Genomic DNA, 13,026 nt, shown 5'->3' with positions numbered 1-13,026 from the left:
CTCTCTCTCTCTCTCTCTCTCTCTCTCTCTCTCTCTCTCTCTCTCTCTCTCAGAGGTATCCAGCAGCAGTTGTCCAGCTACCGGGAGACGGTTCGGCGGGTGGGCGAGGAGACGCGCCGGCAGACCACCACCACCACCACCGGGGGGGGCCAGCACCGGGACGACGCGCCCACCTGCGGCGTCTGCCACAAGACCAAGTTCGCGGACGGCTGCGGCAACCTCTGCTCCTACTGCCAGACGCGCTTCTGCGCCCGCTGTGGGGGGAGGGTGTCCCTGCGCTCCAACAACGTGAGAGAGCGAGGCTGGACACACACACACACACACACATGCATACACACGCACGCACATGCATACACACACACACGCGCGCACACACACAAACACACACACACGCACGCACACACACAAACACACACACACACACACACACACACACACACACTCAGTATGTGGTCCAGGCAATAGGGCACAGGTGTTTGTGCTCAGGTGGATGTGAGAGAGAGCGAGAGAGCGAGAGAGAGAGAGAGAGAGAGAGAGAGAGAGAGAGAGAGAGAGAGAGAGAGAGAGAGTGCATGTGTGCTGGGAGGTTGGGCTGCAGCAGTGTGTGTGACCCAGGCAGAGGCTGGTTAAGGTTAATTGGGCATTAGATGGGGCTAGGTGCTAGGGGGTCTCGGTGTCTTTCCCCTAGGGGGTCTGTGCTGGGCTGACATCACAGTGGGTATAGGGGTTGGGTGGAGGGGCACCATGGAGAGAGGCTTCTTAAATGGATAAGCCACCCACAGTGTGATATTTAAACACACACACACACACACATACACACACACACACACACTGTGTATCCTGATGTTTTTACCCCTAACAAGCCCAGTATTGACGTCACTGAGGGGCTTTGACATTATGGATAACTTAGCTGTTGAGATTTCCCCTCTCTCAATGTCTGATTCTGTTTCCCTTTTCTCCCACATGTGGACACTGTGACACTGTGACTACAGGAGGACAAAGTGGTGAGTTTCCCTTCATCCCGAACAATCTTTTCACACACTTCCCTTTACCTATTGTTGTATGTTTGATTGACTATCTGTATTGGAGTTTGTCTCACTTGAAAGTCATTTTCTGTCCCTTTACAAATGTAGTTTGGTGAACCCTATTCACACCAACATCTCAGCTTCATGTTGATATTATGTTCTACAATTTACAAGAGGTCCAGAGGCCACAAATAGTGGAAAATCAACACCAGAAACTGAACTGAAAATATGAAAACGTAGCTGATAAAATGTGTGTTTTGTGTATGATGTGATTTGTGAAAAAAACGTACATTGTCCCAAGACAACACTGTACTGTAACACACACAGCACTTACACGATTGAGCATTACTCCCAACATGCCTTTTACACCCTCTACGGTTATGTCAAGTTAAAAACCTTACATGCTCTTGGCCAGGTTCCCCCTGTAAGGCCGCCAAACCATCACTTTGCTGCTCCTTGGCTCAAATGCTTTGGTGTAATACCCCCCAGCCCAAGTAGACGTTTTCAATACCACTGAATCCAAATTGAACGTTTGGGCATTACAAGAGTTATGTAGCTACTAGTATATGTTGTAGCCCCTGTTTAGAGCTTATGTAACCCCTATCAATTGCCTATATAACTCTGTATGTCGCCCATGTATAGTATGTTACATACCCAGGGACATACCTTTAATAAGTATTGGAAAGAGGAAATATGTTACACATTCTAATGCTTTGGCCCTCATGTCGGGATCTGATGTAATGATCTGACTTTTCTTTCGAGAAATGTGAATACATTTCTGCGTTGTTGAAAATCAATGACACATCGCTAGTCAACTAACACAGCATATTTTGTGAGCCTGCTAATATTGTAAAGTAGTGTTCTAGTTAATGATTGCTGAGCCCACCAGCGCTTGCTTTCTTTTTTTTTACGATGTTCGAAACTGTTGATTTCGGTAGTCTAAGGTTTAGGCTACGCTTTTGACAGACTTTGATATTTCAGCCTTGACCTTCATTGACCTCTCTCAAGCCAATTTTTCCAATACATTCCATGCCCTGAAATAGGGGGACTACTCTATGTATGAAACGGTTTGTCATTTCGGAATGGTGAAACACCATTGAAAAACAATCAAATTAAATAAAATGAAACCTCTACTATGTCGCCCAATGTATTGTACAGTAGTCTACATACAATAGTCACACCTGGCCATACCTATGTATGTAATGTAGCTGGCATTGCCTAGTGAAGGCTTGTGTTGCCGTGTGTAGCGTTATGTAGCCCATGGCCCACATGGGCCCGGTGTAAAGCCCTCTTAGCTTCTCCAGCCTTCGTAGCTTCATGTATAGTATCTATCCCCTTTGAATCCCCTATGAGGCGGCTAATGAAAGCCATTGATCATTATCTGCAGTGATTGCCGCTTCACTTGGTGAAATCTCTATTTGTGCTGAAGCCAAGTGTTGATTCGCTCTCTTTCTTTTTTCGCTCTTCTCTCTCTCTCTCTCTCTCTCTCTCTCTCTCTCTCTCTCTCTCTCTCTCTCTCTCTCTCTCTCTCCTCTCTCTCTCTCTCTCTCTCTCTCTCTCCCCCCCTCTCTCTCTCTCCCTCCCCTCTCTCTCTCTCCCTCTCTCTCTCTATCCCCCTCTCTCTCACTCTCGGTCCCTCTTTCTCTCTCTCTATCTCTCTCTGTCTATCTCCCTGTCTTTCCTTCTTCTTCTCCAAGGCAAGGCCCTGTCTCAGAAAGTGTTTCTGTGGTTGTGACGCTGTGTTCAGGCTGTTTTACAGGCTGTTTTGAGACTCTTTACATGTTTGGCTTCAGTCCATCCGTTGGTGTTTTTGTCTACACTGTCTAAAGATTGAGCTTCTGACTTTGTGTGTGCAAACGTGTTTGTCACGCGGCCGTCGTGGGACTGAGAAGCAGAGAGAGCGATGTGTCATCTCCCCTGGACGCAACAGCGGCTCATGATTACTATTGATCCTATAGTCTCACTCTCTGCATTCACCTCATGGAAATGTCTCATTGACTGGCTGCTGAGTAGGGTCATCTCTCTTCCTGTTGTTTTACACGCAGAGCTACGGCACACAGGCCCTGAAGAGGGAGTTGTTTTTAATGTCGTATTGAAATGAAATGAATGGATGGATGGATGGATGGATGGATGGATGGATGGATGGATGGATGGATGGATGGATGGATGGATGGATGGATGTTGCCATGAATGAATGAATGAATGAATGAATCAGACCTCATTATTTATTTGGATCAAATGAAGTTTGAAATGTTCATTAATGAAAGGCACTGGCTAGAAAGCTCACTCATATCGTTTCTGAAGTCCACATTTCAGAAGTGTAATTTACTACAATCTGAAAATGAAAACTATTTTAGCCAGTTTCTCATCCTGGCTCAGTTTGACCACTTCTATCTGGTGCGGAGTAAAACAGGTGTGACTGAAGGCTCTGCAGACATCTAGTGGCCAGAGGCAGTACTGCACCACACTGTTCTGGAGAGATGTGGACACACAGCTGTGGTCATCAGGGAATGTGTGTGTATGTGTGTGTGCGTGCGTGTGTGTGTGTGTGTGTGTGTGTGTGTGTGTTGGTGTGTGTGTGGGTGTGGGTGTGGGTGTGGGTGTGTGGGAGTATGTATTGCATATGTCTTTCTATGTATAGCTATGTGTGTATATGGCTGGTTGTGTGTGTGTGTGTGTGTGTGTGGGTGTGTGTTTGTGTGTGTGTGTGTGTGTTTGTGTGTGTGTGTGTGTGTCACAGACATATTCTCCACTGGCTTAGCTCAGTGAAAAGCCAGTGTTTGTGTGTGTGTGTGTGTGTGTGTGTGTGTGTGTGTGTTTAAGCCAGTGTTTGTGGGAGGTTCCAGGCTAATCTGTCCCACCGAGGCTGTCAGAGGCAGACGTGTGTCTGGCAGGAGAGAGAGTCAGAGGTGGGGTTTAGAAACATCAGCAGGGACCTAAAGTAAATTATTTACACTATTGATTAGTGTTTAACAGTAGATATGGTATCTCTCTCTCTGTGTGTGTGTGTGTGTGTGTGTGTGTGTGTATTTTCGATAATTTAATTACTCCTACCTAGAAGAATAGATGAATTCTGAATAACTAAGTTCAATAGTATTATGGTACATATGAGGGAGAGAGGTGTTGTTCTGTTGGTTGTTTATTTTCTGTTTATTTACACTTTAGGTGTACATTTACTTTGGTTGACAAGTGTCATGTTTAAATGTGCTATAGAAATACATTTGATTGATTGATTGAGAGAGGTCAAATTGACCCAGAACATCATCTATGTGCTCTTAAAACGTTTTCCTTTTGTGTGTGTGTGTGTGTGTGTGTGTGTGTGTGTGTGTATGTGTGTGTGTGTGTGCGTACATGCATGTGTTTATGTGAATATGATTTGTAACAAAATTGTGGTGTGTGATTGTGTAGTATGTGTTTTGGCATGCATACAGTATATGCGTGTGTGTATGTGTGTATGTGTGTGTCTGTGTGTGTGTGTGTGCGTGTGTGTGCGTGTGTGTGTGGTGTGTGTAGTGGGCGTGAGAGCATGCTGATATACAGCCTCATTAGCCCCAATGGAAACTATTTGTCTTCCATCCCTTCCCATGATTTACGGTTCACTGAATTATGGCTAGTGCATTTGTTGTTGTACGTCAAGCTGTCATTGGGAACACGCAATGGCCAGTCTGCCCCCCCCCCCCCCCCCCCCCCATCACCCCTGAAGGGAAACTCCATCCATCTCACCTGTGAGAAGAGACTGTCAGGAGGGACACTAGTGGTCATCGTGTTTAAGTCTGTGCCCCTTTTTCGCACCGGTCAATGAGATCAGAACAGATTGGATTATCGTGACGTTAGAATTATAAGGTTCTATCTCCATTTTTGGTCAAAATTGAGTTTCTTACATAATCTGATCCATTAGGTGTTTATTAATGCCTGTGTGGTGTTATTTTTTAAATGTTGACATTTTTGAGTTAGTAATTCCTAAAATACAAAGGTTCCATCTCACAGAACATAATGGAATGTAAAAACGTTGACGCTAAATATCTCTGAACTACCCTAAACGGAGATAGAACCTTATCATTCTAAGCTCACGTTATATAGAAGAGAGAGGGATTCAGAACAGGAAACAGAGAGAGAGAACGTCAACGGGAGAGAAGAACGGAGAGAGTCGAATGAAGAGATGCGAAGGGAGAAGGGCGAAGTAAGAAAAAGGGAGAGGGGGGGGGGGAAAGGGAAATAAGAGGGAGGAGACAAGTCACTCACTGATTGGGTGTTACTTAGCCGAGTGATAGATCCTGCGACATACCAGCGTCATGTCCGGGGGGGGGGGGGGGGGGGTACTTGTACATCGAGCCGCCTCACGCTACGGAAACAGGAGATGGAGGCTCCTGCTCCTATGGGCCATTAGGCCCGAGAACCATCGGTTCTCAAGGCTACCTACTTGACTTTTTAGCCGAGTGATAAAGCTCATGATTCGTTTGGTAACAAGCTATTGATTACCTCCCCACCGCCCCGCCTGCTCCCCCCTCCCCCCTACACCCACCCCATTCCTTAGGACACCACTCACTTTTAGAGGGTTGCTGATCATCGGTGGTCTTATCCGTTACCATTATGATAACCAGTGGCTATAGGCCGCTCTCCGAAAAACTTATAATTTAGCGGCCACTTTTAATCCAAAGCGTTTCACAATTAGAGTTTACAGGGACAAGTCTCCCACTAGTGGTGGGTGTTCCAGGCGGGATTTGAACTCGTGACCTTTCCGATCGTCAGTCACTAATCATCAGTCACTATCCCCTAGACCACCACTACCCGCTGCTCTCTCCCCACTCCACTCCATATCCTACCTCATGACTCCATAAAATGGATCAATTGACGAATTCTACTATCGAGCTCTCTGAGTTCCCTCACATGTGTGTGTACATGTGCATTACAAAAGGGACAGGGGGGGGGAGACACCTTAGTTGAACTGAAGAACATGCAGTCACTATGGTTACGGAGTACATCTTTCTCTAGGAGCCAGTCACAATACAAAAAGCGTCCTCGAGATTTCAACCCTGGATAATTCATTGTTATTTCACGTACACACATGAACACAGAACACATGGACGGATGCACGCATTCACGCACGCACGCACGCACGCACGCACGCACGCACGCACGCACACACACACACACACACACACACACACACACACACACACACACACACACACACACACACACACACAGGTGGAGGTGGTGGTGGTGGGGGTGGAGGTGGTGGAGGTGGTGGTGGTGGTGGTGGTGGGGGTGGTGGAGGTGGAGGTGGAGGTGGTGGAGGTGGAGCTGGTGGTGGAGGTGGGAGGCTTATGCAAGTATGTGGGGATCTCTTGCTTCCGCCTGGCAGGGACAGACTGATTGCGTCTGGCAGCAGGGAGCAGCAGGGAGCAGTGGGCTGGTGGATGTCTTCACCGACGCTCTGCTCCACTGGGAGAATTGTTTGCTTTTCCCTGTGCGAGTGTGTGTGTGTGTGCGTGTGTCAGGTGTCTGTCCGTCGTGGATGTGTGTTCGTGAGCTATGTGTGCGTGTCTGTGTGTGAGCATGTGCTCTGTACATGTGCTCCATCTTTATACGTTTGTGTGCGTGTGTGTGTGTGTGTGTGTGTGTGTGTGAGTGTACGTGTGTGTGTGCGAGCATGTGCTCTGTCCATGTGCTCCATATTTATGTGTGTGTGTGTGTATGTGTCTGCGTGTGTGTGTGTGTGTGTGTGTGTGTGTGTGTGTGCGCGTGCGTGGATGCGTGCGCGCGTGCGTGTGTGTGTGCGTCTCACTCTCCCTGATGGGTGGTTGATGGAATAAATAGAGCTGCGTTGGTGTGTTTCCTCTTCGGCCTCTTTTGTGGCTTTAATCAAAAGCAATCTGGAGGAGGAGGGAAAGAGAGGGGGAATGGGGGAGAGGGGGGGAGGGGGGGGGGGAGTGGAATATGGAACATGCCAAGGTGTTTTATTTCAGTTGCCTTTAAGGGGCCTTCAGGGACTGTTATGTAGTAATGAGAACACTGGTGGCTAGAAAATCGCCACTCACCTCCCTCTCCCCCCCTCCCACCTCCCACCTTCCCTCCTCTTTTCCTCTCTCCCCTGTATTCCTGTCTTCCCTTCACCTCCTCCCTCTCCTTCCCCCCCCCCCGCTCTCATGTAACGTAAGCCAAACCGGTTCTCCGTAGTGATTATTATTCATATTCCCATTATTATCATCTCCTTGCCCTCTGACTGTTTCCATTGGCAGCACTATTACACCTCAGGCCACACTGTTCTATCACTTCCTGTTTCAAGGCCATAACCAATAATAATAATAATAATAATAATACATTTTATTTATGGGCGCCTTTCAAGGCTCTCAAGGACACCTTACAAGACAGTTTAAAACCACTCATCAAAACATTAAAATCAACAAAGCAAAATGAGATAAAAACAGCAAAATCAGATATAACAACAAACAAAATACATGAGATCAAACCAAGTAAGCCATTGTGAAAAGGTGTGTTTTAAGACAGGATTTAAAGTGGTGAGAGTGTCAATATTGCGTAAGTTGGGTGGCAGAGAGTTCCAGAGGCGGGGAGCAGAGCGGCTGAAGGCTCTAGACCCCATAGTAGTTAGGCGGTGTTTGATGCTTGAGCTTGAAATGCTTGACAGAGGAGTTGGGCAAGTTGTTCTGTTGTTCTAAAATGTGTAATAATAAGCAGGTGTACTTCCAAATGTAATAACTGTATATCTGTCTGCTTCCAGTTGAGTAGGGTTTAGTTTATTGTTTATTTCACAGGGACAGTGCATATTAAAATACATATGAGACACAAATGCAATATGCCAGAGTTAGCCAATACGGCTAGTTTAAGTCCGTAGTCCCTGGCCAGATGTTCAGGCACTTGGAAACCTTGCTGGTTTGTGTGTATTTACAGTATAATAATGATGTTATCTGTTTCCTCAGGTGATGTGGGTGTGTAATAACTGCCGTAAACAGCAGGAGATCCTCACTAAGCCGGGCCAGTGGTTCTCAGGTCCGGGCGGGAAGTCTGTTCTGGGCCTGGCCATCACTGACCCGTCCATGTGTGGCCATCAAACTCCCGGTGACAAGAAGCTCCGCTCACGATCCCACGTCCCCTCGGGCTCCACGGCGACGCCTCACGACGACCCGCATCGCCCCGGTGACCCCGGGACGGCTCCCGGACCCGATACACCTTCGGCTCGTTCACGTAGTGAGCCTCCGAGAGACACGTAAGCGATATGCGTAGTTACATGTTCTAATGCTTTGGTCCTCAAAGCATTAGAACATGTGTTCTAGTTAACTAGGTAGCAGTGGGGATTACTCACCGAATCCATTGCGTTGTTGCAGTATTTTGGCTTGCCCAGCGAGTTTGTGTTGTGATTCTCAACAACGTCGAAACGTAGTTCCGTGATTCAAAATGAAAAGTCAAAACATTTTGATTAGTTGCCGACATGCGGACCAAAACACTATCACGTGTCACATATGACCACTCACACGGTTAATAGCAGGAAATGGTTCCTCTGTATCCCTATATACATGTAAACCTTATACCCCTGAACCCCCTCTCACCCCCCACACACATCTCTCTCTCTCTCCCTCTCCAGCAGAAAGCCATGCTCTGGTCCGGACCACGGTGGTAAGGGAGGGGGTCGTGGCGAGCGTCGGCAGGGTCAGTCCAGACTCCAAACCCAGGTGTCCGTGGACCGGGACCCCCGGGAGCGGAGGGAGAGCCGGCGGCTGATGAAGGGTCGCTCCTTGGAACACGATCCCGTTGGGGGAGGGGGGGGGGTGGTCACCAGGAGTGGTGGAGGAGACCCACAAAGGATAGAGGAGGGGTACCTCTTGGACGCCACCGCCAACCCCCACTACCTGGCCCAGCCCCAACCAGGGGTGCCCCTGGGGGGGGGCAGGCACCCTCTACTGACCAAGGGGCAAGGAGGAGGAGGAAGAGGGGGGTCGGGGAGAGGAGGGGTGCCTGGGCTCGGGGTGGAGGGTGCGGGTGTCGGGGGGCGGCCTGACGCTAGGCCGGGCCAGAGGACGGCGGTGGGTGGCGTCGGGGGGCCACAGGGTCGCGGCCCTCCGCAGCCCCAGCCCCCTGAACTCAGGGAGACCCTCGGCTCGGGTTCTCAAGGTCCGGCTTTGGCTCCGGGTCAGGCCTCCCTTCTGCGACGGACCAAACGGGAGAAAGCGGAGAGCATGCTGCGCAACGATTCGCTCAGCTCCGACCAATCGGAGTCCCTGCGGCCGCCTCCGCCGCGACCCTACAAGTCGAAGCGCGGAGGCGGGGTCGGGGGGAAGAGACAGACGTCCGTCAGCAGTTCGGAGGAAGAAGGCGGGACTACACCGGAGTACAGCAGCTGCGAGGACGCCGAGATCGAGAGCGTCAGCGAGAGAGGTGAGAGAGAAGCCCCGAGAAGTACGTTTACATTCACATGTCTAGAATAACCCACAATTCTTAACCTCAGCTAACCTACTAATAATGTAACTCTTACCTAAACGGGGCTGCTCAGGGCTTCCAAGAGGACTGGATGCTCTTGTGCAGCTCTCAACAGTCCTGTGAGGCTCAGTTGGTAGAGCATGGTGTTAGCATGGTGTTAGCAATGCTACGGTTGTGGGTTTGATTCCCATTGGCACTCACTCGTCTGATTTGCAGGTTGGAAATGTGACAATATTACAGTAAGTACAGTGGGGGAAATCAGTATTGAACACATCAACATTTTGTCCAGTAAATGTATTTCCAATGAGCCTATTCAAGTTATTACACATAACTTTATTTACATATGGACTTTAATGTTTCGTTTTTTTGTCTGGATTGTTTGAGTTAATACCAACGTCTGGTGCAAATTTAACTTGAATAGGCTCTCAATACTTATTTCCCCCACTGTGTAGATATATATATATATATATGACACTTACTATTATGATATTGCTTTCATTTATCAAATCCTCTCAGAAGATGTATAGGACTGCTCATCGGTTAGGGGCTAGTGGTTGATTACTGAGCCATGAATGGTTGGCAGCTAAACCAATAGGAATACATGTGCCAGTGTTTGTGAGGTGTGTGTGTGTGTGTCTGTGTGTGTCTGTGTGTGTGTGTGTGTGTGTGTGTGTGTGTGTGTGTGTGTCTGTGTGTGTGTGTGTGTGTGTGTGTGTGTGTGTGTGTGTGTGTGTGCGTGCGTGCATGCCTGCGTCAGAGCGAGCTGCTCAGTCTCACACTCTGCTGTCTTCAGTGTTACAATCCAAACCCGAAGGTTTCATTCTACTTCTACATTCTAACATTGTATCTTACAGGTAAGGAGGCATTGACTGGTCTTTATGACTTTAGATGAGAGTGTGAGGAAACATCATTCCACAAGAAGGCTTAAAGTTCGACAGTATTGGTGGTACCTCTATCTGCATTGTATTGTATTTTATATGACGGAAATATCAATGATAAATGTATTCATAAAATGAAATGATGGTCATGCTATATCTTATTATACAGTCTATTGTTATAGTTAGGGTGTACTCTTAGCATGATATATTTAACTTCACTGGATGTGGTTTGGTTAAAGAGGCTGTGAGTGTGTGTGTCTGTGTGTGTATGTGTATGTGTGTCTGTGTGTGTATGTGTATGTGTGTGTGTGTGTGTGTGTGTGTGTGTGTGCGTATGTGCGTATGTGCGTGTGTGTGTGTGTGTGTGTGTGTGTGAGTGTGTGTGTGTGTGTGTGTGCGTGTGTGCGTATGTTTGTGTGTGATATCCTGACCATGACCGGGCCTCAGGGTTAGACAGGACAATGTGACTCCTGTCGTGACCTCACGTGACCCCAGAGTCAGAGTGCAGACCGCCCCGGAGCGTGGGAACACTGTCGGTAACCTCGTCATGTCCTTGCTGTGATGTCACAGCTACTGCAAAATAATATTCTAACCCCTTCATCTAAAACAAGCCCTTATATTAGCCACCTCTTTCAATCAAAGCAACTGCATTGCCAGGGCAGTCCATAGTTTCACTTCTGTTCCAGCTATGTTCTAACCACCGTGCAGTAAATCAATTGATACTGTAGCGATTCGCTTTAGATAGACCCCTTTTACACTGTCATATTTTGCTAGCCAACTTGTAGCCAGCTGTAGTGTTCTAGTCACTTTCTTTTCTAGCCTTGTTCTTACCATTAGCTATAGATTTACTGCCATATCCTATGTACATTGGTTGATCTATCTTCTCACAGCTTTTTTTTTTTCTGGTTATTTACTCGACTTTCCAGAATACCTGGAAAAAATAAGTTACTCCTATTGCGTAGACTAGACTGGAGGCTGGACCTACAGTATATCATATTTTTCCCATGTTACCAGAAACAAACATTTCCACACTGGGCCCCCTTAAGAATAGATTTGGATTTAAGAATAGATTTGTGTCAACTGTATGTGGTACCTATGAACCACCCTGGATTGAAACCAGATGAAGATGCCCTATCAATCGTGTGAGAGAGGAGGAGGAACTGTTGTCAAACCTGGTTGTAAACATACCAGTGTGGTAGCCAGTTGTGTTTCCTTTTTTAGCTCTGATCTGAGACCTGGTTAACTGGGAGATGTGTTTCTTGGCAGTGGAGGAGTATTCAGGCATGTAAATCATTCTACTGCACACACACACACACACGCACACACACACATGCACGCACGCACGCACGCACACACACACACACACACACACGCACACACACACGCACACGCACACATGCACGCACGCAGCCACACACACACACACACTCACACATACACACACACGCACACATGCACGCACGCACACAGCCACACACACACAGCCACACACACACACACAAATGCACAAACACATCTACCACACACACATGCAAGCACACATAATGTACACACACATGAATGCATGCATGGACATACACGCTTGAGTTGATTTTCAGAGCTTGTCTGGTTACTCAACATCACTACAGTATATATGTCACATATCATTGGAATGAATGTAAATCATAGGAAGTTATTTTACTTTACTTCTTACTTTCTTGGCCCGGCATAACACACGTATTGACAAAACTAGACAAGACATCCCACATTTGCTTTATAACTGTGAAGACCACAACACGCATGCAGGACTATATCACACAGAAACGTCCTTCTCAGTTTTCCAGTGTCTCTATCTCTCATGGGAGCGTAGGGTCTTGGCCTGGCCTGGTCAATAGACTGGTGAAGTGTAGCTGTCCAAACAGAAATATTCAATAAACTCTGCCCTGCCTCTATAAACAGAACTGTTCTAAATTAGGCTCCAGATCTGGGTGAGTTGTGTATAGTGGGAGCTCGGCTGGTATGTGCTGTGTATACACCTTCTGTCTCACCATACTTCTTGCACTGTGTGTGTGTGTGTGTGTGTGTGTGTGTGTGTGTGTGTGTGTGTGTGTGTCGGTCTGTCTGTCTGTGTTAATAATAATAATAATAATAATAATAATAATAATAATAATGTTTGGTCGGACGGGTGGCAAAGTCAGTACATTGGATAAAGCCGAGGCAGCTCAAGAGGGCACCGAACTCTTTAGCCAGATTCCAGGTGTCAATGTGACAGTGTGTCAATGTCTCCAAGTTACAATGTGACAGAGCAGAGGGGGTCTGACAGGGTCTGAAAGTTCAGTGGGGAACATGAGGTTAGGTATGTGGAGGACGATAGATGGAGAGAATCAGCACTGGCTGCTGGGAAAAAAAGGTTCACAGCCAGGCACTCAAATGATGTTGGGTTGTTGATGGAAATTATTTTTAGTTTCATGTAGCCTAATGTCTGTGAATGATAGCAAGCTCTCCTTCGTGGCCAGAGAGACAGGGTTGGTCAATGTAAGCATATCCAGAGGGGGCAGCTTGGTTGAGAAAATTCTGGCACGCTTCACCCTCCATAGTTTTTAGCACTAGACTAGTACTATGACGAGAGATCGACCAGAGAGAGTGGTGTCTCTTGGGGTTGTGTTCAAACAGCTTCCCGATGCCAGCCCAGCAGAGCAGAAAGAGTT

The 13,026-nt window shown here is 47.5% G+C and overlaps 1 protein-coding gene across 1 annotated transcript in view; it reads left to right on the top strand.

Annotated features, from left to right (window-relative positions):
* rims1a (regulating synaptic membrane exocytosis 1a) overlaps window positions 1–13,026 on the top strand; it is a gene marked incomplete at both ends in the record, with an annotated part of 57,969 nt that overhangs the window by 11,372 nt on the left and 33,571 nt on the right. The window contains 4 exons of the mRNA XM_080549181.1: window positions 54–288; window positions 993–1,004; window positions 7,967–8,253; window positions 8,632–9,419. Of these exons, the coding sequence (XP_080405307.1) occupies window positions 54–288; window positions 993–1,004; window positions 7,967–8,253; window positions 8,632–9,419 (1,322 nt within the window). The remainder of the gene's footprint in view (window positions 1–53; window positions 289–992; window positions 1,005–7,966; window positions 8,254–8,631; window positions 9,420–13,026) is intronic.

Source organism: Nansenia antarctica (assembly GCF_963989245.1).
Source record: "Nansenia antarctica genome assembly, chromosome: 19".
In the NCBI taxonomy this organism is placed as follows: Eukaryota; Metazoa; Chordata; class Actinopteri; order Argentiniformes; family Microstomatidae; genus Nansenia; species Nansenia antarctica.
Note: the sequence above shows the minus strand (reverse complement) of the source record. Positions and strands in the feature narration are given on the sequence as shown.